The sequence below is a fragment of the Ovis aries genome, chromosome 19 (genome assembly GCF_016772045.2).
Source record: "Ovis aries strain OAR_USU_Benz2616 breed Rambouillet chromosome 19, ARS-UI_Ramb_v3.0, whole genome shotgun sequence".
Taxonomy (NCBI): domain Eukaryota; kingdom Metazoa; phylum Chordata; class Mammalia; order Artiodactyla; family Bovidae; genus Ovis; species Ovis aries.
In genome coordinates this window covers 60,330,741-60,353,501 of record NC_056072.1, presented here as the reverse complement: position 1 = coordinate 60,353,501, position 22,761 = coordinate 60,330,741, and the positions used below count along the sequence as shown (strand labels likewise).

General features: G+C 65.5%; 3 protein-coding genes across 6 annotated transcripts in view; 1 reads left to right on the top strand and 2 right to left on the bottom strand.

Annotated features, from left to right (window-relative positions):
- The window catches only part of UROC1 (urocanate hydratase 1), a 31,102-nt gene extending 25,618 nt beyond the window's left edge, over window positions 1-5,484 (bottom strand). For 2 of the 3 annotated variants that reach the window (XM_060402970.1, XM_042236470.1), the window contains exon 1: window positions 2,377-2,534. In XM_060402970.1, the coding sequence (XP_060258953.1) occupies window positions 2,377-2,502 (126 nt within the window). In that variant the 5' untranslated portion in view covers window positions 2,503-2,534. Of the gene's footprint in view, window positions 1-2,376; window positions 2,535-5,041 lie in introns of those variants that run through there. The other variant, XM_060402971.1, reaches the window with a different exon arrangement.
- A 262-nt stretch (window positions 5,485-5,746) lies between these two features.
- On the top strand, window positions 5,747-13,496 carry CHST13 (carbohydrate sulfotransferase 13). Its single transcript, XM_027957882.3, has 3 exons — window positions 5,747-5,897; window positions 10,625-10,707; window positions 11,364-13,496. Exons 1-3 carry the CDS (start codon window positions 5,801-5,803, stop codon window positions 12,204-12,206), a joined length of 1,023 nt encoding a protein of 340 aa, XP_027813683.2. The 5' UTR covers window positions 5,747-5,800; the 3' UTR covers window positions 12,207-13,496.
- Window positions 13,458-22,664, bottom strand: C19H3orf22 (chromosome 19 C3orf22 homolog). 2 transcript variants are annotated; one of them, XM_027957881.3, is made up of 4 exons: window positions 17,738-22,664; window positions 15,131-15,260; window positions 14,578-14,709; window positions 13,458-13,795 (listed from the first exon to the last, which is right to left on the bottom strand). In XM_027957881.3, the coding sequence occupies exons 2-4, from the start codon at window positions 15,217-15,219 to the stop codon at window positions 13,519-13,521; spliced, it is 498 nt and encodes a 165-aa protein (XP_027813682.2). In that variant the 5' UTR covers window positions 15,220-15,260; window positions 17,738-22,664; the 3' UTR covers window positions 13,458-13,518. The 2 variants fall into 2 exon arrangements, with proteins under 2 accessions (XP_027813682.2, XP_042092412.1); XM_042236478.1 differs by lacking the exons at window positions 15,131-15,260; window positions 17,738-22,664 and having other exon boundaries at window positions 13,458-13,755; window positions 14,578-15,113.
- Window positions 22,665-22,761: the final 97 nt, after the last annotated feature.

The following is a 22,761-nucleotide window of genomic DNA, read 5'->3' as shown; positions in this document are numbered from 1 at the left end:
ACCTCCTCTTTCGGAAGACAAGCAGGAGGCACCACCTCACAGGGCTGACTCGGGACCCGGCCGAGTGGATGTGGGCAGCACCCGGCACGCAGGCGCTGCCCAGGGCCAGTGGCCGGAATGACCACCTCCACGCTTACAGCTTCCATGCAGGGTGTCTGTCCCCCCAGCTCCACGTGGGCCTCGCTCTCTGTGGGCAGCGGGCCGGGCAGCAGGCCACGCAGCAGGCTAGCCCTGCCCAACACAGTGCCCAGGGGTGGCATTCAGCCTCTCTGTGACCAGGCCAGGCCTGGCTTCCCAGGTCCTCACCCAGCTTGGGCCTACACAGGGCTCGTCCACCCCAGTTTGCTCTGCCCAGGACCGTCTCCACGTGGTCACTCATGACCTCCAGAATAGCCTCCCGCTCAGATTCCCCAGTCTGGGAACCTTGCCCCTGGCACCAAGACCAGCTCCTCCAAGAAGCCTTTCTACGTCTCTTCTGCCCGCTGAGCTCTTTCAGGGCGCTGGTTCAGCACACACCCCTGTTCATCCACTCAGCAGACGACTCTGGCGTCACTGAAGACCCAGAAGTGAGCCCCACTGGGCCCTGCTCTCCAGAAGCTGCGGGCGGTGTCTCTGCAGTGGTGGGAGGTCTTCGGACCTGGGGTGTGAGGTCCCGCACAGCCCCCTGAGGGGGGGGTGTGGTTCGGGGAGAGGTCACCAAGAGCAGCTGCATGGGGGCGGGGGATGCCAGGGACGATCCTAACGGATGTGAGAGGACTCCCCCTCCGCACCACAGCCGAGCACACTCTGCAGGCGAACAGCAGTCTACCTACAGAAGCTCCCGTACTCAGGCCCCTGATGCGGAGACCTGAGTCCCCGGGGAAGACCCTGATGCTGGGCAAGGCTGCAGGCGTGAGGAGGGGACGACAGCGGATGAGATGGCTGGACGGCATCGCCAGCTCAAGGGACATGAGTTTGAGTAAAGTCCGGGAGTTGGTGATGGACAGGGAGGCCTGGCGTGCTGCGGTCCATCGCAAAGAGTCGGACACGACTGAGCAACTCAACAACTAGTACTCTCCAGAGAACTAAGAGGGGAGCGTGTTTCCGTTCATCCAAACCATGAACTCCAACCACAACCCCACACTGATGAAGATCAGCCTGCGCGGACAGCTCCCACTTAGAGATTCAGGAAGGACGCACACACCTTCCGCGCACCAGGATGTGTCTGGAAGGAGACGCCACGAATCGCAGAATGTTACAGCGCGCGACTTGCGTGTCTCTTATAACTACCTTTAAAGGCTGATGTTGAATTCAAAGGGCCATTTAAATAAAGCAGAAAAGCGGCCCCAGGAAAGCGTGACGGTTGTGGCCGAGGACGCCGTGCCAGGTTTGGGATGGTCCAGGAGAGCCCCAGGGGTCCTCCTGCAGGCATTCCCCCTGGGGACTGAATGTGTGTTTCCTCCAGGGCCCTCCTCTCCCCTCACCCCACTGGCGGCCCTCCGTTCCGTCCCACTGGGGCACTGTTGACCAGAGTCCCCCCAGACCCCGGCCACAGGCTGAGGGTTCGGGCCCACGAGACACCCTCACTTCAGCCCTCGATCACACACCCCAGTCGTCACCGGTGCTCGTGAACAACCAGTGAGAACTGGGGGTCCCAGCCCCTCGGGTTTGTGATCTGTTAGCGCCGCCCCTAGAGCTCAGGACACTCTCTCCGTGGGTTTTGTACTGAAAGGGTGAGCTGATGGGCAGGAACCGGGGTTGGGGGGAGCTCCCAGGCGTGCCCCCCACCCCAGCACCCGCTCCGTCTCACGGACCCGGACGGTCCGACCCCGGGGAGCGGCCTTGCAAGGACCCGTTCCCTGGTTCCCTGGCCTCCACCCCTCTCGGGAGGCTGCGGGTGGGGCCGAAAGGCCCAGCGTGTAATCAGGGTCTGTGCCCGGTGACCAGCCCCGCCAGGAGCCCCCACCACCCAGGGAACTGAAGCCGATTTAGGAGCTCGGTGTCAAAGACCGGGTCAAAGAGCAAACACCAGCGGGAAGGAGGAGGTGCAGGGATCCACCTACCCATTCCTCCCCGGTCCCCAGGCCAGCGGGTGCTCCCAGGAGGAGCGGGCAGCAGGCCCCCTGGGCCCTGGGGGCCCAAGGTTGAGGTGATGGCGCCCACCCGTGACCTAGAGCCTCAGGGACCCTCGGTCAGTGGGGGCCAGAGGCCGACACCCCCCGGGCAGCCGGGAGGAGGGAGGCGGGAGCGGTGGAGGCTGACATGGGGGACTGCAGCATGCCAGGCCTCAGTGGGTGCCCCCAGGGCCAGGCTGGCAGGCAGCAGCTGGTGGGCAAAGCCCTCCCGAACCTCCCAGAGGGCAAGCAGTCCTGTGGGGCGGGGGGCCCAGCCTCTCACCTGCTCCTCACGGGGGCTGAGGCCGGGGGTCCTGACTGGGGCGTGGGGCACCCCGGCCCGCCGGCCCCGGTTCTCCGGGAGGGGTCTCAGGGGCAGGCCAGAGCACAGCGCTTGGAGGCTGCACATGGCTGGCGGAGGCTGGGGCAGAGGGCCGCTGTGTGCTGGGGCCGCGGAGAGACCGGGCGTCCTGTCCGGCGGGGCGGGACCCTCGGGCCGCGGGCCCACCCCTTCCGGCCCTCTCTGGGCCCCGGGCCAGGGCGAGGGTCGGGGTCAGGGCAGCGCTGACCGGAGGGCAGGGTCCTGGGTGAGGCAGGCTTCGAGCCGGGGATGCCGGGGGAGGGTCTGTGTGTCCCCTCCACGGGGTGCTGGCCCGCGGGGAGTTTTCTGGGACACACCATGGGGAGAGGGGTCTCTGGGTTGGGTCTGCCCCACGGTCTCAGGGGGCGGCCTCATCATCAGGGGCGATGTGTGTCAGTGAGGGGGGCCCGTGACCGGGGTACCGAGTGCGGCCGCCCCATTTCCCTCCTTCCCGCCTGGTGAGTGACACACTGGCCGGAGCCCACGCGGTGGCAGTATTGCCCCTTGGGGGTGCAGGCCTCCCCGGCTCTCAGGAGACCCCGTCGCCACCTCTGGGGCAGGGGGTGCCCGTTAGCTCCCTCCAGCTCCGGGTGGGGCCCAGGGCCACTCTCAGAGCTGGGAAGACGCGCCCTAGAGCCCCAGTGGCCCCAGGTAGAGGGTGGGCAGCAGCCCTGGGTGTGGACCCAGCTCAGCTGCCGACCAGCCCGCGGCCTTGGGCGCCGTCCCAACGCACACACAGCGTGTGAGCGCCCACGCCCGGCGCGTCTGCAGGATGCTGGCGCCTCCCGCTGTTTGCGCCCGGGGACACCGGCGTCAGCTGAACGCCCTGCCCCTGCGGCCAGCCTGCGGGGCTCAGTGTCCATCGTGTGGGGGTGCAGGTCGAGCTCCGCGGGGTGCGGGGCCTGCCCACGGCCACAGCTAGTCTAGTGGAGCCACCATTGGCCTCGACGTTGGCCCAGAGGACTCTGGGGCTTTCGCACTGTGCTCCACGGACAGACCAAGTAAAAAGCGCGGAAGTGACAAGGCGCCAAGCAAGGCCGCAGGCCCTCAGCGTGCATCCGGGCCTGAGCCCCTGGCCCTGGCGCTGGATGAGGTCCGTCCTCTTCGGTATCGAGTGCCCGCGCTGGATTCTCTCCCAGGCCCACGCCTGTGCGGGCCAGCCTCTATTCCTTGCCCCTAGCGACCGGCACCGAGAGCCCAGCCCTGCCCGCCTGGCACTGTCACCCAGGCCACGCTGGGCCCCCGTCTCTGCCAGGCAAGAGCTCACGCCCAGGGCCATCAGCCCCTCCCCTGCGTCCCTTCCTCCCCACTTCCACTCTCCTGCCCGGGGGCCTTCTCTGCGCACCCTGACCGCTGATCCGTCCACTTTCAACACAGGGCCTGCACCCCGAGGCCACCCGGCTCCTGACCGTGCACAGCCTCCCTCCGGGCCCCACCCCCTCCCTGCCCGCCGTGGTCCCCTGGGAGGCCCAGCGTGGCCACGAGAGGCTGGGAGCAGGGACGCCCTGCCTGCCCCTCCGGCCTCTGCCTTCGGGGTCTTCTCGATGGCTGTCTACTGCGGACTCATCTCGGCACTGGGCGCCTCCCTATGCGCCCCTGTCGTCTTCACAGCCACTGACGAGCTGCAATGGTCGTGCCCGCTCGCTCCTTCTCCCGTGCCCACCCCAGCCCTGGGCATGTGGGCCCTTCCACCCCAAGACCCAGTGCGGCCCTGGGGGCCTCCTGGACGTTCCTGGACTGGGCGGGCAGAGATGGTGTTCTAGACGTGGCCACCAGGTGGCAGCACAGGGACCAGGACGCCTGCCTAAGGGTGCCTGCGGCTGGGACTGCAGAGAACCCAGGTCCTCACGCAGATAGTAGGGGAGGTTCGGAACCAGCTGGGCAAGTGGATGACCCGGAATCTGGGTCCCAGGCCCAGGGCAGCAGCAGCCCTGCCTTCAGGCTATTCTGAGGTGAGCTGGACGCTCCCCAAGGCCCTCTGTCCCGGGCCTCGGGAAAGTCACAAAAGGGCGCCCCTGCTCTGTCCTGGGCTGTTTCTTGCCCTCTGCTCTTTGAGACCCAGGATAGAATCTGGAGCCCTGTCTTTAAGGCAGCAGAACCGTTATTTACTTAATATTGTCCTTTAAATAGATTTGCACGTAACGGGAAGGAACTTTTATGTCCCCACCCTGACAGAAGCCAGAGCCACCTGCCAGACACTAACAGGAATAACGTATTAATCACCAGGGTCGAGTCGGCAGCCGGCACTGGCTGAGTGCCAGGTGCCATGCCGAACGTCTGCTGGGTCTCGTTCGGTCCCCACCGCACGGTGAAGTGGGCCCTAGTGCGATCCCACTGCGCGAGGGAGCTGGGCGCAGAGGGCTAGGCAGCTCTCCTGACCGCACACAGCAGGTTAAGTAGGAGCCGGCAGGGCTGGAAGCAGTTGAGACGCACCCCTTTCCCACACACTCACACTGCTCAGGGTTGGTTCACGCACGCACACCCAGATCTGCACACGCTGTGGGCAGCTGGAGCCTGGGGTCTGGAGTGTCTCCCAGCCCCCTGGGGTGCTGCACAAGTGCATTTTCAAGGCGGGATTCACTCTCACCAGCCTGCACTCAAGAGTCTTCAGCGAGCTGAGTGCTCCCTTGGGGTCTGCAGCAGTTGTGGGGAGGAGGCAAAGAACAGGAGTCCTGATGTCCAGAGGCGGAAGGAGACCCCCGTCTCAGCCTCGCCCCGGGTCTGGCTGCCTCCTGCAAGCCAGAACCTGGAGACCCGGGTGGAGAGCAAGGCTGAAGGGTGGGCTCCGGTGTGGGAGAGGCCCTCTTGGCCTGATCCTGGGGCTGGGGGCGTCAGCGAGGGTCTCGTACTGGCGGCTTCACGCAGCAGAGGAGCAGAGGGGGCACCGGATGCCCCGACCCCCTGTGAGGAGGCTGCTCGGTGTCAGCGGAGGAGGGCGCCCGGGCGAGCGGAAGGAAGCGGGCGAAACCTTGACGGCAACAGGGCTTCTCCGCCGGTCTCCACCCTTCGCGCCCTGGGCGGCTGCTCACTGCCCCGCTGGACGGAGTAGGGGCCGGGCAGACTGGACTAGTCCACCCCCCACCCCCGCCCCGGCCCGCCTCCAGACAGCAAAGCCCTCGCATCCCCGCGCTTCGGGGGTGGAGTGGTGTACACGCCGCCGGGAGGGTCCCGGGTCCGGATCCAAGCGCGGCCCTGGTGCGCGGATCCTGGGCGGCCCTGGGTTTCGGGTTCGGTCTGAGCAAGAGCCCGTGGGCGGGTCCAGGGGCGGGACGGAGGTCGCGCCCCGGGTCCCACTCCAGCGCGGGCCCCGTTGGGCCCGGCCGAGCGCGGCGCGCTCCGGGCAAGCATGGCGAGGCGCTGCTGGCGGCGGCGAGCGCTGGCGGCCGCGTGTCTGGGCGCCGCGCTCCTGCTCCTGGGCCCCGCGCCCCGCGCCCTGCGCCCGGGTGAGTGCCTGCCGCGGCGGGTGGGGGGGGCGGCACGCGACCGGGTGGGGGCACCTTTGGTCTCCTCTCGGGCTAGGGCACGGGGGAGGCGCGGGGAGGGGGCGCTCAGAAAGACTCAAAGCTGCGCCCGCGTCCCGGGTCCTCGCAAGGGCTCGCGATGCGGTCTCCCAAGGCCGGGAGGGGGACGGTCCGGAGCTCCCAGCCTCTGTCCAGGGACCAGGTGAGCGGTGGGCCGAGGAGGGCATTAGGCCACCCGGGTCTTTTGCCTCCTTCGCCTGGTCCCACTTCGCGCCTGGAAGCTCCCCCCTCCCCAGTGTCCACAGCCGCGGGTGGGACGCTCCGGTCCTGGTGGGTCCCTCTTGGCACCGCACTTTGCACCAGGAAGGACTCGTCCGGAGCACCCTCCTCAGGGGCGGGTGTGGGAAACAGGCAGCCCGCTGTGCCAGCCGTGCGGAGTGCCTGCTCCAGCATGTGCTGCGACTTGACTCACTCCAGAGGCCGAGGGGCCGTGGGCCGCTGGCCCGCGGGCTGCAGAGGCCCCGGAGGTCTGGAGGTGCCCAGGCAGAGGCCTGTCCTGACCTTGCCTTTTCCGGGTGTGAGTGTGTGTGTGGCAGTGTGTGTGCGTATGAGCGGCGGTGGAGGCCGGGAAGGAAGGTAGGTTGAGGTCCACTCCTGAGTGGCCTTGTGTGGCAGGCTAGGAATTGGGGTGCTCTCCACATGGCCCAGAAGGGCTACCAGTCTTTAATACTACCAACTCACTGGAGAAGACCCTGATGCTGGGAAAGATTGAAGGTGGGAGGAGAAGGGGACGACAGAGGATGAGATGGTTGGACGGCATCATTGACTCAATGGACAGAAGTTTGAGCAAACTCTGGGAGATGGTGAAGGACAGGGAAGCCTGTCCTGCTGCAGTCCATGGGGTCACAAAGGGTCGGACACGACTGAGCGACTGAACAGTAACCCAGATGCCAGGCGAGGTCCCGGGGTTACAGGAAAACAGGGCGGTCCCTCCTCGCTGAGCCGACTCCCCCTGGGGCACACAGACAGCTGCCACGTGAATCAGATGGCCTCAGTAGCAACGAGTGCCCTGAATAAACGAACAGCAGTCTGGCCACTGGAGAGGCCCCCTTTCTGGAGGGATGTTTGAGTTGAGATCCGAACAAGAAGTCTTAGCCCGGAAGAGGAGAGGTTTCTGGAGAAGCAGCCCAGGCAGAGGGCACCGGTGTTCGCAGAGCGGCAGGACAGCAGTGAGGCTGGTGCTGAGCGAGGGGGCGGGGGGCCCGGGCAGGCCCTGGAGGGAGCGGGACTCACTGGCGGCCAGCAGGAGGCCGTGGCCTGGGCTCTGCCAGCTCCTGGTGCCCGAGGCGGGAGTGAAGTCTGACCGTCCCGCGCAGAGCGATCCACCCAATCAGGGCTCCGTGCCGGGGGCTGCGGAGCTCAGGGTGGAGAGGTCACGACTCTTCCAAGAGAAAAAGGCAGAATCGATTTTTCCTTCTGAAGGGTTTGACCCCTGGAGGGCCTGCAGGTCAGCGGGGGGTGCTGACCCGGCCGGGCTGTGCTGCTCGGACGGCCTGCTCTTGCGACACTGGCCTGGCTGGAACTTATTAACCAGAAAACTGTGTGGTAACCTCTGCTCCCCAGGCTGGGGGTCGCCCAGCACAGCGTCCCGCAGGGCCAGCCCCGAGGAGCCCAGTGTGGCTGCACCGGGCCTGTCCTTAGGGTGGGCTTGCTTTTGGCTGCCCATGGGGCATGCTGCCCCCAGCCCCTGGTGCTGTGAGGGCGGGCAGGGTGGTGTGCGGGCACAGTGGGTCCAGGAGGCCTCAGCAGCCAAGGACATGCTCTCACCGGGGCCTGGCGCCAAGCCGCTCCTGGCCCCTTGCTTGCTGGGAGGCCTCAACATGTTTCTTTGCCTCTTTGAGCCTCAGTTTTCCCATCTGTCAAATGGGAGAACAGTAGTTCCGACCCCTGGGGGCACGGTGTCAGTGAGCAGAGCAGGGGCGCCGTGCGTTCCTGCCTGCTCCCCAGTCTCCCGGCCACTCCTGTGCTGACCGGGACATGCCAGCCCACGTGCAGTGGGCCTGGGAGGCCGGGGCTGGCCCACTGGGCACCCCCAGATTGCGGGCAGCTCCTCCCTCGGCCTGCCAGCCCTTCACACCCAGCTGGTTCGCTCTGAGCTACTCCAGACTGCTTTCCCGCGTGTCTGTTTCCCCTTCTCCCAGCCTCCATCCCTGCCCTCCGGGGAAGCTCTGTCTCTGACACCACTCAGTCCCTCCCTCCTCCTCGCCTCCTCTCTCTCCCTCTCTCTCTAACCTCCTGCTATTTTTGTTTCCTTTGTCAAAGCAGAGCCCGCTTGTGGTTTTGCCCAAGTGGCTGCCCTGGGCTGGCCCAGTCTGCTCCCTGGCCCTCTGCTGGGAGGCCTGGGACCTGGAGGCTCGGGGAGGGACTCGGGGGCCGAGGACACAGGCGGGGGACTGGGACGAGGGGGCAGGAGGCTGCAGGAAGCCCCATGGGGCCCTTTGGGGACCGCCCTACCCTCAGAGCCCCGGCCTCCCACTGTGGGGGGGTTGGGGGGGCTGGACCCAAGGACCTTTCATCCTCCTCCACACCGGCCTGCCCGCCCACCGGATCAGGGTTCTGCTCCTGCACTGAAGGGGTGGAGCCGGGCGGGGGCGGCCCAGCCCCATAATCACTGCCCCGGCTCTTGGGGGCTGGTGTGGGACCCGCTTTCCCTCGGGCTTCGGTCTGGGTGGGAAAGGAGAGGCTCCACCCAAGAGCTGCTGCTTCCAATAGGCTGGGTGTTTCTGAGCCGTGGGCCTTGGGTAGAGGCGGCCTGGTTTGTTGCTCTGCCTACCCCCCCGGGGGGCACCAGCCTTGCCCCGTCCCCACTCAGGGCCTCTAACCTCACCGGAAAGAGGTGAGGCAGAGCCCTCCTCCCAGGGCTATGGGGGCGCCCGGCTAGCGTGGGGCCAGCAGGTCCTGGGGCCTCCCTGCCAGCGGGCGGCCAGAGGAGGGTGGCTTGTCTTGCGGGTCACTGATGATCCCGAGGACACAGGCAGACCCTGTGGGCCTCACCCCTCCAAAAGCCCTGGTCGCAGCCGAGCCTGGCCCTTATTCCGGGGACACTGGAGTGGGCAGGGGCCCTTGGGCTGCCAGAGGTGCACACGGGAGGGGTCTGCAGGCCCGGCAAGGCTGGTCTCCCTCTCACTGACTTCTTCCTTTAACCAAGTCCCCCAGGCAGTGCTCAGCGGTGCTCAGGGGGCTCCCAGGCCTCAGCAGCCTGGACTGTCAGCATGCAGACCACGGGCCCCACCCAGGGGGCCAGAACCACTGGACGTGGGCCAGGCCACCCGCGTTTCAGCAGGCCCCGTGCCTGCTCAAGTTTGGGAACCACTGCCTATGGTCAGTCTGCCAACACAGCAGTTCACCAAACTGTTCAAGCTCGCTTGTTTGCCAAAGATTTGTCTTCAGGAAAACTCTTGAATCCTGGCAGCATTTTAAGACTCCTCATTTTGTTGAAAGCCAAGGATCATTGAAAGCTTCCTTTTTCTTATGAATTTATTATTTCCTAACGTGATTCTGAATTATTAAAGATATTCTTGTGAATATTGCATATTCCTATGAATCCGACACTTTATTAACAGCCATTGAGCGCATTTAAATGGACGCTCCTCAGTCACACGCAGTGCTCGCAGCTACGCTATTTCTATGACAGTCAGACTGCTAGGCGCTCAGCCGTGTCCGACTCTCTGTGACCCCATGGATGTAGCCCGCCAGGCTCCTCTGTCCACGGGATTCTCCAGGCAAGAGTACTGGAGTGGGCTGCCATTCATTGTCCAGGGGACCTTCCCGATCCAACCATCAAACCTGGATCTCCTCAACTGTAGATTCTTTACCGTCTGAGCCGCCGGGGAAGCCCTCTTTCTATAAGGTCCAGTACTAACATCACCTCTTTCATTTCCATTTTTTTGTAATTCGACTCTTCATTCTTTTTTTCTTGATCAGTCTAACCAAAGACTTGACAATTTGGGTGATATTTTTAAAGGCATTAAAACCTGTTATATCTTATTGGTAAGTAGAATCATATCTAAGACAAATACGAGGCTGTGGCAGTTTGGGGAAGACTGAGGGATACAGTGCTGAGATAGAGAGCGTCCCCACACCTGGACGCTGCCAGTGAACCCTGAATGTACTGGGAGGCGGGACACACCCCATCAGGAGGGGGAGAAGCCCCGGCAGGCGTCCCCAGAGGGCACTTGACCTGGTCACCTGCGCTGCCACCCAACCCGGCAGCTTGGCGGTGCGACCCCCGCTGCTACCGGCCCCCGCTGTCGCCAGCCCCAGCCGCTGCCGACCCCTGCTGCTGCCTGCCCCCCAGGGAGGGGAGAGGCTGGCCCGGCCTCCCCACTGGACCCTCAGGCTGCATGGCCGTGGCTGGCAGAGGCGCGGTGTGAGGTGGAGGCAAGCGGTGCTGGGTGGTCAGGGCCTTCCTAGAGGGCGGTGGTTTCCCCTTTTCCCATTGTTTGCTCCCGCCCAAGCCCCCTGCAGCTCTGGAGGGCAAGCTCCCTGCCCTGGTGACAGGGACCTGGTCTGTCAGTGACCCCCGAGGCAGGCGGGACGTGGGGGCACTGAGGCCCAGCGGTGGATGCAGTGTGCCCAGGCGAGTCGGCCAAGCCCCTAGGGCCACGGCCAGTCTGGTGCCACGGCGAACGCCTCTCCCTTGCCCCCAGTGTTCCAGAGCAACGCCGTGGGCACTAGCTGGTTTAGTGGGAAGAGGAGGAGCCCCTTGCAGACGCTCTACGACCTGGACCAGGTAGGCGGACCCCTCCCCGTGCTGCCTCCAGCCGCAGCGGCCGTAGCCCGCGTGGACCTGCTGTCCAGGGGCTGCGGCCGCCTCCGGCTCTGGCCAGGGAGCGAAGGCCGGGCCGTGACGGGGCGAACGCTGGGGGCAGGCGGAGAGACCTGGGGGCGTCCAGGTGTGGACTACGCCGGGCTCTGTGCTGCAGAGTTCCGCGTGGGGGACATAATGAGCAGTGGGCTGCGTGCCACCCACAGCAGGAGGGACGCGAAGGGAAGCCCCAGGCTCAGTGCCGCTGGGACGGGGAGACGGGCCGGGCATGCCGCCCCCCACCCCCAGGCCTGAGGGGCCATATGCTGTTCCCAGTGTGCGCCAACTGAGTCCACAGGCCCAGCTCACACACGCCCCTGAAGGCGCCCTCAGCACTACTGAGCACCTGCCGGCTCGGGCCCTGCTCCATCAGCGCAGGAGCCTCACCTGGACCTCTGCCCTTGTGGTGCTGATGGAAGGGGCCTGGTGTAGGCGGAGACCCTCCCTGGGGCGGGGCGGAGCGGTGGGCGTGGGGGCGGCAGTGAGGACCTGCGCGCGATCAGCCGCATCCTCCCCGCCCCTCGGCCGGGGTGGGCTCACGGCCGCTCACCCGGGCTCCCTCCGTGGCCCTGGCCCCGCAGGGCCCGCGCTCCGCCTTGGCCGAGGTGCACCGGCAGCGGCGAGAGCTGCTGCGCCGCGCCTGCGGCCGCCACAGCCGGCGGCAGCGTCTGCTGCGGCCCGAGGACCTGCGGCACGTGCTGGTGGACGACGCGCGCGGCCTGCTCTACTGCTACGTGCCCAAGGTGGCCTGCACCAACTGGAAGCGCGTGCTGCTGGCGCTGAGCGGCCGCGGCCCCGGGGACCCGCGCGCCATCCCCGCGCCCGACGCGCACGCGCCCGGCCGCCTGCCCTCGCTGGCTGACTTCAGCCCGGCCGAGGTCAACCGGCGTCTGCGCACCTACCTGGCCTTCCTCTTCGTGCGCGAGCCCTTCGAGCGCCTGGCCTCGGCCTACCGCAACAAGCTGCAGCGGCCCTGGGGCGCCGCCTTCCAGCGCCGCTTCGGCACCGACATCGTGCGGCGCCTGCGACCGCGCCCGAACCCAGACGCGCTGGCCCGCGGCCACGACGTGCGCTTCGCCGAGTTCCTGGCCTACCTGCTGGACCCGCGCACGCGCCGCGACGGGCCCCTGAACGAGCACTGGGAGCGCGCCCACGCGCTCTGCCACCCGTGCAGCCTGCGCTACGACGTGGTGGGCAAGTTCGAGACGCTGGCCGAGGACGCGGCCTTCGTGCTGGGCCTCGCGGGCGCGCCCGGCCTGCGCTTCCCGGAGCCGCCCCCGGGGGCCCGGGCCGCCGCGCGCGACCGGGCCGAGCGCCTCTTCCGCGACATCAGCCCCTTCTACCAGCGGCGCCTCTTCGGCCTCTACAAAATGGACTTCCTGCTCTTCAACTACTCCATCCCCTCCTACCTGCGGCTGCGCTAGCCGGCGGTCGGGGTGCGCGCCGAGACGGCCCTGTCCTCGCCCCCCGGGCGGACGGCGTCCTGGCGCACAGCCCGCCTCACCTCCAGGGGCTGGACCCCTGGGTGCCTGATGCCGGCCTCGTCAGAGCACCCTGGCTGGCGGGTGCGTCCCCAGGACCCCGGAGGACGGGATAGTAGGCTTCTAGCTTGCGAGCGTCTGTGTTTCGTCGTCTGTCCTGAGCCTAACCATAGCACAAGACTAGAATGCTGGCCCTGCGCTGGCCTCCGAGCCCCCCGGGGCCCTCCCCATCTCACCTGCCCTGGTCACTGCGCCCCGCCAAGGAGAGACGCCCACCCCCGCCCGCCCCTCGCCCAGACCCAGGACCGGACAGGCCTTGTCTCGGCCTCAGTGGGCGGTGACCGGCCGCCTGGGCACCCTGAGGACCCCACCACGTGGTGCACCCGGCGGGGCGGGGGGGGGGGGGGCCTGTTCTGGCTCCTTCTTGGCCTCAGTCCAGCCAGGTGCTCGGTGGTCCACCGTCAGCAGAGCCCAGTAGGCAATATAGGAGCAGACTAGACCGGACCATGGTGAGCAGGGGCTCATGGCTTGAAATGAATGCGTCCTGTTACTTTGTGAAATATGGGTTTGTGTCTCCTTTTGGCACTTGTTCTGGGGTCTGAGGTGGTCTGGTCTTGAGCCTGGATCACCTTCCCAGCAGGGCGCAGGTGTCAGAGGCTGAGGGGGACCGGAGTAAGGAGCGCAGACACCCTGGGGGGTTGCCATGTGCTGGCTCGAGGGGGGCAGTGATACTGGGGAAAACCTGTCCTTTCACTCTGCCTGGGCCAAGCGCTAAAGCCACACCAGCTCAGCCAAGCCCCGTGCCTGGGGCCGCCGCCGCCCTGGTGTGCGTGCTTTTCTACCCAAGTTGTGGCAGGCGTGTCCACTGCAGCACACAGGCGTGCCCCCCTACGCGCGCGCACACACACCGCTTCCTAACGCACACAGGTGGCACCAGCATTTTAGACTCTGCTGAGCTGTAAGCCCTGCCTGAGCACCCTTCCTAGACTGTCTCAGTCAGGGTGGAAAGACTGCCCCTTCCTGCCCCTCCTCCGGGCGCAGCCGTGGCAAAAAGGCGCCCCTAATGAGACTAGGTGGTCCGCCTTCACGCGCGCTCCCCTGAAGCAGGACTCCAGAGTATCGCCACCCGGGTATCCCAGATGCCTGAGCGTATTTGGGGGTCAACGCGAGGAAATGACGCTCACACTGTAGAGCTGACCGTCACCGCACTTTATGGATGAGAGCGTGGGGCCAGCGTGCAGACGACCGTCCGGGGCTATGACCCTGCAGCGTGTCCGCGGGCGACCTCTCCAGGGCTCCTCGCTTCCCCATAGGTCACCTCTGCCTGGAGGGAGCTCCCGGTGGCCACCGTCACGAGCGCCCGGGGGCCGAGTGGCCCAGTCTGGCGGTGCAGAGCGGGGCTCCAGGGGGCGGGCGGGAGTGCTGCGGGCCTGGGGAAGCGGCGGGTCAGCAGCACCAGCTCCCAGAGGTTTCTTGGCGGCGATGGCGGCGGCTGGAGGCAGGACAGAGGCAGGAAATCCCGGGCCCCCAGCCTGGAGAAGCCACACAGAGCCCCACGCTGACCCCACAGAGCCAGCCCGGCCCCAGGCCAGAGGAGCGGGCCAGGGCTGCAACCGTGGCTCCGCTCCCGGGGCAGACACTCCTCTGGCTGACCCCTGCCTGGACGTCCAGCGGCGGACACCTCCCCGTCCTCTGCCCAGCCCAGACACAGGCCTGCCAGCCTGGGGGCAAGCCACAGCAGGCACCACCAGCACAGAGGCCACCTCCCCCCAAGACCACCCTACCCCCTCCAGCTCCCCCATCTCAGGGGCTCTGTTATCCTCAGATAAACTCGGCCTTTAGCTTCTGGGTGATCTGCCCACTGCCTGGGCTCAGGGTGCGAGGCAGGGCAGTCCTGGGGGCAGGCCTCAGCCCCCACCCCCTGCCTCCGGCACAAGGACCTGGCCACACAGCCTGAAGGCTCTGAGGGTCCAACAAGATGGACCCTTCCATGGGAGAAGCTGCAGCTCAGCCCGTCAGCCCAGGGGAGCAGAGGTTCAGAGGCCCGGGAGCACAGTGGAGAAGACACAGCCTCAGCCCCGAGGCCCCATGCCCACTCACGTCAGTGCAGGTGGTGGGCCGGGTGGAGAGTCTGGGTCAGGGTGAGTCTGTGCATATTTGCGTTTGTGTGTGAGGTCTGGGTGTGTCCTCCCATGTGCAGGGTGTGGGGGAGTGAGTGGGAGTCTCCCCGGGGCTCGCTGTCCTCGGCCCGGACGTGCTGTGTCCTCGGCCCGGACGTGCTGTGTCCGCGTGGGGGCCTGGGGCTGAGACTCACCCTCGGGTGGGCATGGACCTCGTGGGCAGCAGCGTCTTCTGCAGGGGCAGCTGCTCCCGCAGCAAGCTGCTCATCTTCGTGAGCGCCCAGGGCTGCAGGGGCTCTGAGCTGGTCTCCGTCAGCCAGGAGAACCTGTGGGCAGTGATGGACCGGGGCTGTGGGCTGAGGGCAGGTGCCCCTGCCACGGGAAGCCATGAGGAGGCCGTGGCCCCCAAGGTTGGGCTCAGCCCTCCCAGGCCCCTCAACTCAGAAAAACAGGCCACCTGGCAGAGGCCCCAGGCCGCCCAGCCTGCGGGCTCTGCGGGCTCCTGCCCCGCCCCCACACCCGGACCCCATCACACCCCCACAGGAGCAGGTGTGCTGAACAGGCGACAGGAAGCAGCCGGCTGAGGCTCTGGGGGGCCCAGCTCAGGGGCGAAGGGTTGGTGTGGAGCCTGCCGTCGGGGAGGGACAGAGACCCCCACCTGCTCCCACCATGTTTCCCAGAGGGTGCTCCTGGGCTGGGGGCCTGCGGAAGGGGGGGCCCTCCAGGCTCGGGCTCGGGGTCTGCTACCTGTATGGAAATTTCCTGGCAAATTTCTCCTGCATCCTGGCCTTACTCTCCTTTCCCTGGCGGGACTTCTTGGGGGCCTTCGGGTCCATCACAGAAGGGGGCTACACTGGGGCACGTCCTTCAGCCAGGGCTGGAAGAGAGGCCGGAGGAGCCCGTCAGGACTCGAACAGCAAGGCTTCCCCGATAGTGCATGAGATGGGGCGCCCAGGAGGGCTGTGAGCCCCCCAGTGCTCAGCATGCTGCTCCACAAGGCCTGCTCTGGTGTGTCAATGTGTGTGTGCACGTGTGTGCGCGTGTGTGTGCAGCTCTGCACCATTAGCAGCTCTGAGTCGCGCCCCATAATCTGTGTGCACGCCTGTGTACAGCTCTACACCATGCCCGTCTCTGAGCCGCCCCTACAATGTGTGTACACGTGTGTATGTGTGTGTGTGCGTGTGTGCAGCTCTACACCATTAGCAGCTCTGAGTGGCCCCCACAGTCAGAGGGGCCCTCAGCGGACTGGCCCTGCGGGTGCCAGGTGCTGCCCCACCCCGCAGCAGCATCCACCCTGTGCGGCCTGCCCGGGGCCACCCCGGCTCTCCGGGCCATGTAGGGCCCTGGCTGCACAGGGTTGCACAGGCAGAAAGGCGCAGCCGGCACCCTCAGGAGACGGGCAGCCCCGTGCCATCTCCAGGCCGGGTCTGCAGGGGCTGCTGCCCGGGGCTGGCCTGGACTAACCGTCTCCCCCGGGGCCCCGGGAGCCCCCAGGCGGGGTCATCGTGAATAAAGCTGCTGTGGATGTTCACACAGGTTTCTGCACACACGTGTCCCTATTTCTCCGTTGCACGCGCTGGGAGTGCAGTCGCCGGGCTGGGGGAAGCCCGCTGGTTCAGTTTTAAAGAGATCTGCCCACAGCTTTCGAGCAGCTGGGCCATTTTCCCTGCCCCACAGTCACGGGTAGTTCTCTTTCACAGGGTAAGAGAAGAGTAAGGACGGCCCGCCTTGGGAAGGAGGACTGGGCATGAGGCCTGACCGCGGGCTCGCGAGCCCCTCGCCCCAGTGGCGGCGCTCATGCAGCCACATCACTGTCCGCCTGACCTCTGCGAGCTGAGGCCAGCCACCCGCCAGGCTCCTCCTGGCGTGGGGGGCCCTGGTTCCAGGCGGGGGGCTGTGAAGACACGGGCGGGACCAACCGCAGCGGGCGACAGGTTCCCCGGGAGCTGGCGCCCTTGAAGCGGCCCCCCTGGCGACTCAGGGATGAGGCGGCCGGGACAGCTGCGAGGCCTGCTCCCCACCGCGCTGCCCCTGGAGGGCCTGGGGGCCCAGGGGACGAGCACGGCAGGCCTCTTTCCCACCTTCTCACCCCAAGCCCCGCGGAGCCAAGGGAGCGGCTCCCAAACACGGCGTCTCACAGCAGTGGGGGCCTGTCCCCCCCATCTCCGGCATGGAAGCCACTGAGCCACAGGCCCTCAGGGCGAAGGCCATGAAGGCCCCCAGCACCAGTCTGAGCACACAGCTCCCGGGGGCCCTCTGGCCTGCATCATCGCCCGTCCACCCTCTGGGGGGTGGGGCGCTGCCCCCTGCTTCTCTGAGTTTGAGTCGCAGCAGCTGTGTTCCTGTGACCACACTTTGCTGTCCGATCTCCTGAAATCCGGAGAGAAGCCTCGGAGAAACAAGCACTTCTTTCCCGGGCGGGGGCTTGGTCCCCAGGAGCCTTGGTCCCCTGGGGACGGGGCAGCCCTCTGCACCAGGGCAGGCCTCGGGCAAGGGACCTGGGCTGGTACAAGGGCAAGGCTTTCAGCCCCTCCCGGGGTGCCAGGCCAGGACACGGGGAGCAGGCAGGGGGCCCAGGCCCAGGACGGGGTGCCGGTGGGGTGTCTGTGCCGCTCTGCGGGCCCCGCTTCACTTCCCCACCTGATGGCAGACAGGCCACCCCTGCCCTCTCCAGGAGAGGAGACCGAGGCTCTGGGGGAACCGCCCTGCCTGCATCTCTGCACCCCCGCCCCGCAGCGTGTGGGGGAAGAGGTGGCGTCCAGGCCACACGGCTCCCACAGTCCTGGGGCAGCTGGGCGACAGAGGGCACCCCAGCAGTGATCGCAGACGACACAGCCCTGCCGTGGGAACCCAGGGCCTGTTGCCTGTGGACCCTCTCGGTCGTGGGCCTGGGCCTGTGTACTGCGGGGAGCCCGCTTCCACAGGCAGGGGGCCCCGTGGGTCCAGGCTGCCACCCCCATCCCAGCCAAGATGCTGTCGCGTGTGGGTCAGAGCGCCCAGCAGTGACCCGGCCCGGGGGGACGCTGATGTGAGGGCTGGGCCCCCTGCAGCCAGAAAGGTGGGGGTGAGCAGGCCCCGGGCCCAGGCACTCGCGGCCGCCCTGTGTGGCGGGCCCGGGCGAGGCGAGCGCTGGGCATGGTCCTGCTGCCGCGCGCCACCAGGCTCTGGGCCCAGGACGCGGGGCCAGGGCCGCAGCCTCGCCCGAGGGCTCAGTCGGGGACCCCTGGCCGGGGAGGGGCTGTGTGGAGCCGGGCTGGTGGGCACCCCGTCTCCGAGGACCCTGCGTGGGGGCACCCACAGCCACACGCGTGGGAGCAGAGCACACGCGAGGCCTGCGGGCAGCAAACGACCCACCTGGCGGAAATAGAGCTCCTTCTTCGGGGCCTCCCTGGTGTCCGGTGGCTAAGGCGCCACTGTCTCAATGCAGGGGGCACAGGCTCCATCCCTGGCTGGGAACTAAGAGGCCAGGTGCCAAGCGATGCGGACAAATAGTAAAGAGAAGCGCCTTCCCTGGCTGACCTTGACCTGAGCCCTGGCTGTGGCCCAGGAGTGGCCGGGCTGAGGAGGGCGGGCATAAGGGTGCAGCTCTGGGGTCTGCTGCCCCACGGAGACCCCACTGGGCTGGGGATCGACCGGGCCGGGACCCCAGCTCAGCGTGAGGACCGGGGCGGGAGGGGAGCAGACGGTGCAGCAGCAGGGCCTGCCTCTGCCTTCACGTCCTTGGCCTTGACCCGGAGGTTCTCGGAGCAGCCCCGACGTGGGGCTCCTGTCCAGGGGCTTGCCGGGGGCGCGATGCAGGATGAGGCCCGAGGGGAGCCCCATGGGGACCCCTCTTCCTGGTCCCCCCTTCCCTCAGCCGTCCCTGCCGTGAGGCGGGGACCCCCTTCCCTCAGCACTTCCTGCCCTGAGGCCGGGCAGCCCCTCCAGGTGGGGCTGGGAGGCATCCCGTCCCTGGGTCAGTAGTGAAGATTCAGCCCCGCAGCAGTGGGCTGAGGGCAGCAGCCTGCTGGGGTCCAGAGGTGTGCACAGGGCCAAGCCTGTGGTCCCTGAAGATGGAAACGAACCGAGGGGCAGAGCGAGCAGGACGGGGAAGGAGGCCTGCAGCGGGGCCCCCAGGCAGCTCACTTGGGCTTGGAGGGCCACGGCTGTGCAGGGCCGAGCATCTGGAGGTCCCAGGGGGCTGGGCCCGTCCTGAGGAGCGCAGGCAGGACAGCGTCCACCAGGGAGGGCCGAGGACCGCCTGCCTGGGGTTGCGGCTATGAGGGGCACCAGGTGAGACCCCTGCCTGCCCTGCCGGGGCCCGGCACTCGCGACCCTCCTGGAGAGCCCCGTGTGTGCGCCGTGGCTGGGCGGGAGGGGCTCCCAGGGGCCCTGTCACACTGGTGAGGTCACAGTGCCCAGGGGCCCAGGGCTCTGGCCAGGTGACGGCAGGCCTGTGGGCAGGTGGGGCTCATGCTCCTGGCTGCTTCTGCCTCATCCCCTCCGCGGCAGCCTGACGGCCTAACAGCGGCGCTGAGAGAAGGCCTCCGCCGGGAGAGCGTGGGCCGGGTGAGGCCAGGGCGGGCCGGGGCGCCGCAGCTGCTCCAGGTGCTCCGTGAGGACAGCTGCGACCAGGTGGGCGTGGAAACACCAGGCATCCAGGCGGAGGAGGCGGCGAGTGGACCGGGAGCCCCGGGGTGGACCCAGCAGCCAGCAGAGCTCACGAAAGGAGCTCTGGAGGGAGGTCCCTGGAGGGACCTGGAGGGAGGTCCCTGGAGGGAGGTCCCTGGAGGGACCTGGAGGGAGGCGGTGGCTAACGGGGCGGGCCCGAGGGGCACAGGCGAAAGCCACACGCTGTGCGCACCGAGGGCACGAGTCCCATGCCGGTCCGCGGCTCTAACCAACGTGGGCAGGTTAACGTCTGGGTCTGCAGTCCAGGTGCATGACGCCTGGCCTTGGACGGGGCTGCGGGCCGCTGGGACATCAGCAGGAACTGAGAGACGCATCCCGGGCAGAGCGCGCACAGCAAAGAGGGCCTCAGGCCTCGGGCTAGGAGGCTCTGATGGGCCACGATCAACTGAACATTTATTCTAAAATGCCGACGACCAGACAGGCCCCCAGACAGAGAAGACGCAGCGAGGGGGCCGCCAAAGCCGGCCTCGTGTTGTCTGTGAACAGACCCAGGTCTGCCTCTTCCTTTCCAGTGCGACGCCTTTCACTCCTTTTCTTGTCTGAGCACTCTCTCTAGAACGCCAGGGCGAGTTGAATGGACAGCAGGCAAAGCAGGCATCTTTATCTTGTTCCTGATCTTAGAGGAAGAAACCTTTCGGTCTCGTCTCAATGCTGAGGGCAGCGTGATCTGTGGGGTTTCACACGGGCCTTTATCGCCTGGGATTTTGCCAGATGCTTCTTCTGCACCAGCTGAGACGGTCACGTGGTCCGTCATTCTATTAACGTGGTGTGTCTCATCACTGAGTTCCTTGCTGTGAGACTCCCTCGCACCCTGGGAATAAACTCGCCTCACATGCAGTCCTTTAGAGACCCGCTGGCTCTCGACCATCCTGCCGAGGGCCTGGCACCTGCGCTCGTCGGGGTGCTGGCCTGGGCTTTGCTGGTCGCGTCTCCATCCGGCCTTGGAAGCTGGTGATGGTGCTGCACAGAATGACTGAGGAAGTGGTCTCTCTCCTTCAGCTTTCTGGAAGATTCTGAGGGAAACTGCTGTTAATACTTCTTTACGTTTCACAGAATTACACCATCTGGCCCTGGGCTTTTTTTTAAAGCTGTTGGTTCGTTTTTTTAGATCAAATTTATTAAGGCATAACTGAGACACAATTAAATGCAGTTTAAAACTTGTGATAAAATACATAAAAAAGCAGCCATCTTCTCCATTTTAAAGCGTACGGTTCAGCTCCAAACCAGCCCATCCTAAAGGAAACAAACCCCGAACATTCACTGGAAGGACTGATGCTGAAGCTGAAGCTCCAGTACTTTGGCCACCTGATGCGAAGAACTGACTCACTGGAAAAGACCCTGATGCTGGGCAAGACTGAAGGCGGGAGGAGAAGGGGGCAACAGAGGATGCGATGGCTGGACGGCATCACCGACTGGATGGGCATGCGTGTGAGGGAACTCTGGGAGACAGTGAAGGCGAGGGAAGCCTGGTGTGCTGCGGTCCACAGTCCACGAAGAGTCAGACGCGGCTGAGCAGCTGAACAGCCACCCTGGTGGCCGTGGGGTGGCGGCTCAGTGAGCTTCCATCTCCGCGCCTCTGGTGGCGTGCTGGCCATCTGCGCACCTTCCGTGGTGCATGTCTGCTGAAGTCCTTTGCCCATTTTCAACCTGGGTGTTTGTTTCTATGTTCCTGGGTTTTGGAAGTTTTTCAATATATTCCAGATATTGCGTTCTGGAGCATATCTCTTCTCAGATACGAGGCCCGGACATCTCCCCTCTCCTCTGGGCTCTGCCTTCACTCTGCAGTGCCCTGGCGCCCCTGACCGCCCCAGGCCCTAACCCCCCGAGGTCCAGTCCGCCCTTTACTTCGCTTCCTGTGCCCGTCACACGGGAGAGTCTCTGCCAGAGCCGGGGTCGCGGAGCCTCCGCCCTGGGTTTTCTTGAGCGCTGTGGCTTCTGCTGCTACGTTCAGGTCTCTGGCCCACTTTCAGCTGACGTCTGTACCCGATGTGAGCAGAGATCTGACGTTGCCCTTTGGCGTGGTTTCCCAGAGCCAGCGGGAGAAAGAGGACGCTTTCCTATGAAAGGGTCTCAGCGGTGTTTCCACCGTCCCCCTGACCTGACACGTGAGGCCTGACTTCGCTGTTCTCTGCGTGCCCCACTCTGTGCTGGGACCACGCCGTCCTCACAGCTGAGGATCTGCAGTAAACCCTGAAACAGCAGTGTGTGATCTCTAACTCTGTGCTTTTTCAAGGTTGTTCTGAACGTTCAGAATCCCCTTCAGGTTCTATGGGAATTTCAGGATGGGTTCTTTCATTTCTGCAAAAGTCACTGCCGAGTTTTGGACAGAACATGAATGTGTAGGTTGCTGCAGGCGCAGCGGACGCTCTAACGGTATTAGGGTCCCTAATCCATGAGCACAGGCTGTCTTTCCACCTATTTGGCTGCTCTTCTCAACAGTTTGCAGTCTTCACCGTGCAGCTGTCCCATCTCCTTGGTTAATTCAGCCCCTATGAATCTTCCTCTTCTGGGGGCTACTATAAGTGGAATCGCTTTCTTCGTTTCGACATGGATCACGGGTGGTGTGCAGACTTTCGCCGGACTTCCCGGAGTCGATTTCACATCCCACAACCTGCTGAGCTCATTCACCTGGTCCAGCAGCTTCTGTGTCTGGGCGTGAGGCCTCTTCAGTACTTTCTATAGCTACGACCCCATCACCTGCGAGTGGGGATGATTCTACTTTTTCTTGCCTAACTGCTCTGCACAGAACTTTCCATAAGGATGCTGTTGAGCGGAAGTGGCAGAAGAGGACGGCCTTGTCCTGTTAGCTGATGACTGCGGGGCCTCCACGTGCGGCTTTTGTTATGTAGAGGTAGTTTCCTTCCATCCCTAGTTCGCTGAGCACTTTCTGATCAGGACAGCGTGTTGAATTTAGTCGAGCGCTCTTTCAGCATCAACTGATGCCATCATGTGGCTCTCTTGCCTCCATTCTGCCGGTGCGGGTCACTGCGCTGACTGGACTCTGCACGGTGAGCCATTCTCGCATTCCAGACACAGATCTCAGCTGGCTACACGGTGCAATCCTAGGAGAAACCCTCCTTGAAGGAGAAGAGATGGTGACCGGATGCCAAGGCCGAGACAACACAGCAGCAGTATTACCTGGCCAAGACGCTGACGCAGCCGTCAACAGAAAGCCAGCGAGTGAGAGAAGCCACTCGCCGGTGCCACACCCTGCCCGACTGCCGCCGGCCCACGAGCAGGAGCCACCAGCGTCTCGGGCGGGCCACGGGGCTGCCCCCACGGCAACCGCTCCCCCGCCTCGCCTGCTCGTGGCTCCTCAGTAACTGGACCCTGAGGCTGGCAAGCTGGGCACCCCGCCCCTCTGCCGCCTCTGGGGAGGGCAGCAAACACCCCGTCCACAGATGGTGACCCCGACCTGCTTACTGACCTAAAGTTTCTTTTAAAAATAAGTTCTGACCAAAGGACCAGCGGGCCAGCGGGAGGAGGCCAGCCCAGGACCGCACCACCGTCTGGAACCCTGGACTCGGGGCTGGGAGGTCTGCTTGGGAGGAAACAGGCTCCTCCCCAGGGAAGGCTGCCCGCCTCCAGCCCTTTTAGATGCCGACAGGCGTGAACACCCCAAGGAGAGGCCCTGACATCACCTGGTCATTTGCTGAAGCAGGCTGTGAGTAAACAGACGGTGAACAGAGCTGCTTTAAATAACTTCA